This window comes from Mesitornis unicolor, unplaced genomic scaffold (genome assembly GCF_000695765.1).
Source record: "Mesitornis unicolor isolate BGI_N332 unplaced genomic scaffold, ASM69576v1 Scaffold12147, whole genome shotgun sequence".
NCBI lineage: Eukaryota > Metazoa > Chordata > Aves > Mesitornithiformes > Mesitornithidae > Mesitornis > Mesitornis unicolor.
In genome coordinates, this window is record NW_010195780.1 from 582 (window position 1) to 5,409 (window position 4,828).

General features: G+C 42.5%; 1 protein-coding gene across 1 annotated transcript; it reads left to right on the forward strand.

Annotated features, from left to right (window-relative positions):
• Positions 1–434: 434 nt before the first annotated feature.
• LOC104543596 (protein KIBRA-like) lies at positions 435–4,321 on the forward strand (the record flags this gene model as incomplete). The annotated part of the gene is made up of 4 exons (XM_010188240.1): positions 435–527; positions 1,381–1,611; positions 3,011–3,132; positions 3,662–4,321. Coding segments are annotated over 4 exons (513 nt in total), but the record flags the coding sequence as incomplete, so codon positions are not given.
• Between the last annotated feature and the right edge of the window lie 507 nt (positions 4,322–4,828).

Here is a 4,828-nt window from a genome sequence, read left to right on the forward strand (position 1 = left end):
AGCTTTTTTTGGAGAAAAGAGAAATCTCTAATAAAATAGTCCCATGTTTTACAGATGCTAGAAAAAAGTATTTTTTTGTTTTATAACTTAGAGCTGATTTTTCTAGGCTGTTTTCCCCAGTCTAGTTACCCGCACAGGAGAAGTGGAGAGGGGTACATTCCCATGTTATACCTTAACTTAGTGTCTCTCTTTCCATGCAGTGTTCCCAAAAAGGGACAGAGTTCAAGGCTTGTGGCAGGATCTGGCTGTGCTGAACGGATTGCACTCAGATTGGGGTGGCAGCTGTCCACTGTAGCCTTTCACAAAACTTCATAGTTCTGCTTACATCACTGCTTATAATCACTTACAGAACCATCTGATCTTGCTTACATTGTGTGTATGCACTTCTAGTACTTGTTTCATGAAAAATATGTGGTTTTCACTTCCATTTCCAGCTGAATCGCAGTGACAGTGACAGTTCAACACTATCCAAAAAGCCCCCCTTTGTTCGAAATGCAATGGAGAGACGAAGTGTCAGAGTGAAACGGGTAAAAACATATCTTTTTTTTTTTTTCTATAGCATAGCCACTTGTAAAAACTGGAAAACTGTTTTAAAGGAAGAATTTGCGAACATAAACCAGTTGCCACGTGCTTTCATTCACAGCCTTTCTTTGTGTGTGAGAGGTCTCTCAAGGTTACTTTTCTTTGATATATTAGAATATGACAGGAATGTTTTAAGTTGGACTCATTTAGAGCAATCAGTTTAGGAAAATGGTTCCTGTTATTTTCCATCTTGTCCGAGCAGAAGTAGCACAAATAGCGCTACTGTTGTGAGATTCTTAAGTATTTATAATAAATGTGAGGACAGTGATGAGGACATCTGATGCTCAGGTGACCCTGTTGTGACTTCGTGGCACACACTGAACATCTGTGTCCGCTGTGGTGGCAATCGCTGAAATTCCCCCAGGATACTGATGCTGAGCTCCTAAGGAGTTGGTTTACTTGAGGCAGCTTGTGTTTGAAACTAGCAGAAGGCAGCATAATGTGTTATTGGGAAAAAAAAAACAACAATTTTTTTTCTGCTGCCTGGTGGATTCATCAGAAGACGAGACATTAAACTTAGAAGCAAGGTCTGCAAGCAAGACTTGCTTGATTTGGAGATGCTGCCAAGGAAGAAATTTAGTGGAAAAAGTGGGGGGAAAAAAAACCAACAGCCTTATCTAGAAAACTTGCTTGAGTCTGTGCTTTCTGTCTTGAGACAGATTGAAAAGCAGGATCAATGGAGATGCTTTATGCTAACAGAAGTGCTGGAAAAATGGGTCTCATGATGTATTTGGCCCTTCATGGTGGAGTGGTTGGAACAGTTCTCATCACTGTGTTCCTACACCCCATCTTTTCTAGCCTTCAGTCAAGTCCTGTGGTACAGAGCGCCTAATCCGCACCTCTCTAGACCTGGAGCTGGACCTGCAAGCTTCAAAAACCTGGCACGATCAGCTGGTTCAAGAGATCGCAGTGCTGAAGGAACTGAAGGAACAGTTGGAACAAGCTCAAAGCCAGGGGGAAAAAGAGTTGCCTCAGTGGGTGAAGGATGATGAGAGATTTCGACAGTTGCTGAGGCTAGTAGAAAAACGAGTGAGTAGTACCTGCCTTTGAATTTTTTTCAGCAATGTGATTTGAGAACAGGAGACTTTGGATAGTCAGGAAATTAAGCCTTAGCACTACAGTCACTCCTGTCTTCCAATTATGGCTTCATCAAGCGTTTGACAACGGAAGCTGCAGTCCTTGATTGTGAGGCTATTCTCAGGTGTGGTATTTACAAACTGCAGAGTCTATGTCTGCCTTCCCACAGATACAAGGGGTAGGAAGATAGCAGTTCTGTCTCTTAATCCTTCTAAGAGAAATAATGACTGCATAAAACTTGTGCATGGATCACACTGGACTTCAGAGCAGAATCCTTTTCAAGGTAGTATACATTTTCTAATGCACACTTGTGAATTTTAACATGAAATGATAACGTAAGTCAGATGATAACAGACTTTATGGCTTTAATAGCTTAATAGTGTCTGTCTTTCTGCTTACGAAGGGTGGACTGCAGGGCAGTATGGAAAGGAGACACAACTAATTACCAAGGATTTCAGCAAACAATTCATGAAACAGTTTTGTTTGCTTTTATGAAAGCTGCCTTTCAACTTTGAAAGCATTAACGCTCTTCTGGAGAGGGTTTAAATAAAAATCATTATCTTCAAAAGGAATGTATGTACAGATAAGGTAGGTAAAGCTTCAGAAATGTCTGAATAAGCCTGGATAGGTGATGAGCAAGGTGGGCAGCCCTCTGACATAATTTGTTGGTTTTGACCAAACAAAAAAAAAAAACCCCAAACATAAAACAACAAACCCAAACCAAGAAGTTTTTCCGTAGTTGATTATCTTCATCCCTGAGATGCTGGACTTCTGCGCCTTGCTGGAGTTTGTCCCTTCTAACTCCCTGTAGAGTTTTCACCTGTGCATTCAGCAGCACAGACATTTCCTGCCTTGGTACAGGTAGGTGTGGTGTGTTCTGGTTAGCACTTAGCCTACTCTGCATCATACTGTCCCTCATGTACAGGGTTCCTTCTGTGATTTCTCAGGGCACCTCTGCTGACACCAGGCAGAAACAAAGCTATGATGGCACGAAGTGTAAGAGTGAGTTGGTACGAGGTGCTTTTTGGGGCGCAGCTGGAACATGGGTTGCCATGTTCTTGCATGAGCTGATCTGCTGGCTTAAAAAATGTCAGGAAGACACAACGAAGGTGCAGATGGCACCCATAATTCTTACCAAAGGGCTGGAAGAAAAAGCTTTTATAAAAGCTTTCTCTGTTACAGTGGTTAGCTGACACACCTTCAGTCTAGCTTCTGTGGCTTGTGATTTCCAGAGTCAGCAGCTTCCAAACCCCTCAGACCCGCAGTTGAAATCCTGCTGTACTTGGAGATGAGTTGGGATAAAATGATTCCTCCTGGAACTACAAACAGCTCTTTTCCATTATTTGTTTAGGTGGAAAAAACAGAACACAGGTGTGAGCTCAAGGCTGATAAAATGATGAGAGCTGCTGCCAAGGATGTCCACAGACTGCGAGGACAGAATCGGAAGGAGCCTCTGGAAGTGCAGTCATTCAGGTAATCACAGGTCACAGGTAAAGAGGAGGGAAGACTGACTGCTGCCATGATTTTTCTGCAGATGACTGAAATGCTGATAAAGAATGTTAATCTTTGTAGTAGCAGTTAACTGTTCTGCTGAAACAGAAATGTCTGTATTTTTATGCCAAAGTATAATGTCTGAGAGTCAGGGAAACTAGCTGCAGCGTTGCACGTAATCTCAAAGCAACCAGCAGTTCTCCAAGTCAGTCCTCACCTAGCAACAAATTCACAAATCCCTTGTTTAATACAGAAGCAGCCCTTTGCTTCCCTAAGTAACATACCTAGAAAGCAAAAAACGCAAGCCTTTCTGGACTGGCTTTTTTGGTAAGATCAGCTTTGCGAGTTTAACTGCAAGGATGCCTCATATCCGATATGTAAATGGGTGTAGGTTGCAAGAAGATGTGTTGCCACTGTGTGTGGTGACAGTTCCTGGGATAAATTTTAATGTGGATGATGGACATTTCTGGCAAGACTTCTGTTGCATTAACAACTGCTCATCTTTTTTTAGAGAGAAAATGGCGTTTTTCACACGGCCAAGGATAAACATTCCAACGCTCTCTGCAGACGATGTGTGATCACCGTAAAGTATTTGCTTTCTGGACAATTCTACAAATGCAGTTTGGGTTTTGAAGTTATTTATGTGGTATTATGAAGGTACCAAGGCATTTGTATATTGGAGCTTTTTGTCAGTATGTGGATGTTTTGCAGATTTTTAGGTTGAAGTTATCATCACAGAAACCAGCATTAAAGTGACAAGATTGTATAGTTTGTATATTTAGGAATGTATTTTTGGGAAATAGAATTTTAAATAAGAACAAATGCAGTGTAAGGTGCTGTTATTCTTAAATAATGCTTTTTAGAATTGTTTTTTTTACAGCTCTACCTTTTAGAGGTTTTACTGCAATAAAATAAATTTGAAGGAACCTCACCCTTACCTTCTATGATGTCCTGCATCATACTCTTCTCCGAGTGATGTATGTTGTACCCTGTGGGGATCGCAGGGAGCCAATTTGGCCTCCCAAGTGCTGTGAAGCGTTTGTGTTTCCTGCCAGGTTATAAAAGTAGGTGTGGAGTTCAGAGTACTTGCACTTTTAAAATTTGTACTGCAGTTCATGTCTGTAATGGATCTGTTAAGGTAACTTGGGGAGCCCGTTGAAACCACTGCTGTGGAAGGAGGGCTGCAGGTTTAAAGTCCATTTTAGGTTTTCCAATAAAGTGACCTTTCTGGACAAACTTGCCCCCTTGCTTTTTGTCTTGTGTGAATCTTCTCATCAGCTGGCACCTAAATTGGTTTTCTTTTTTCTGTCACTAGATGGAAGTATGTAGATTTTAATGTGTCTTGCTCTGTACCTCTTTCACAGCAGGCATCTTTGAGAGGTAGCAGGTGGGTATACTCTGGAGCAACTTGGGTGGTCCTGCGTTTTTCCTTTTTGTCCTAAATACGGGTTTTATTGAAGGTGCAGTTTCCAACGAATGTCTGACCCTGGGGAGTGCTGGTTGGTCACATCCAGAGCTGGGGGTGGGTGATGGCTGGGTGAGCCTCAGCCTCCTGAAGAGCTGTAAGGAGGCGCAAAGCCTGACTCTCTCCCTTTACCTGCATCTGGGACGGTAGCGAACCGGGGCGTAGGCACCGCCGCACGACTGAGGTAAGAGCGGCCTCGGCTCCCCCGCAGCC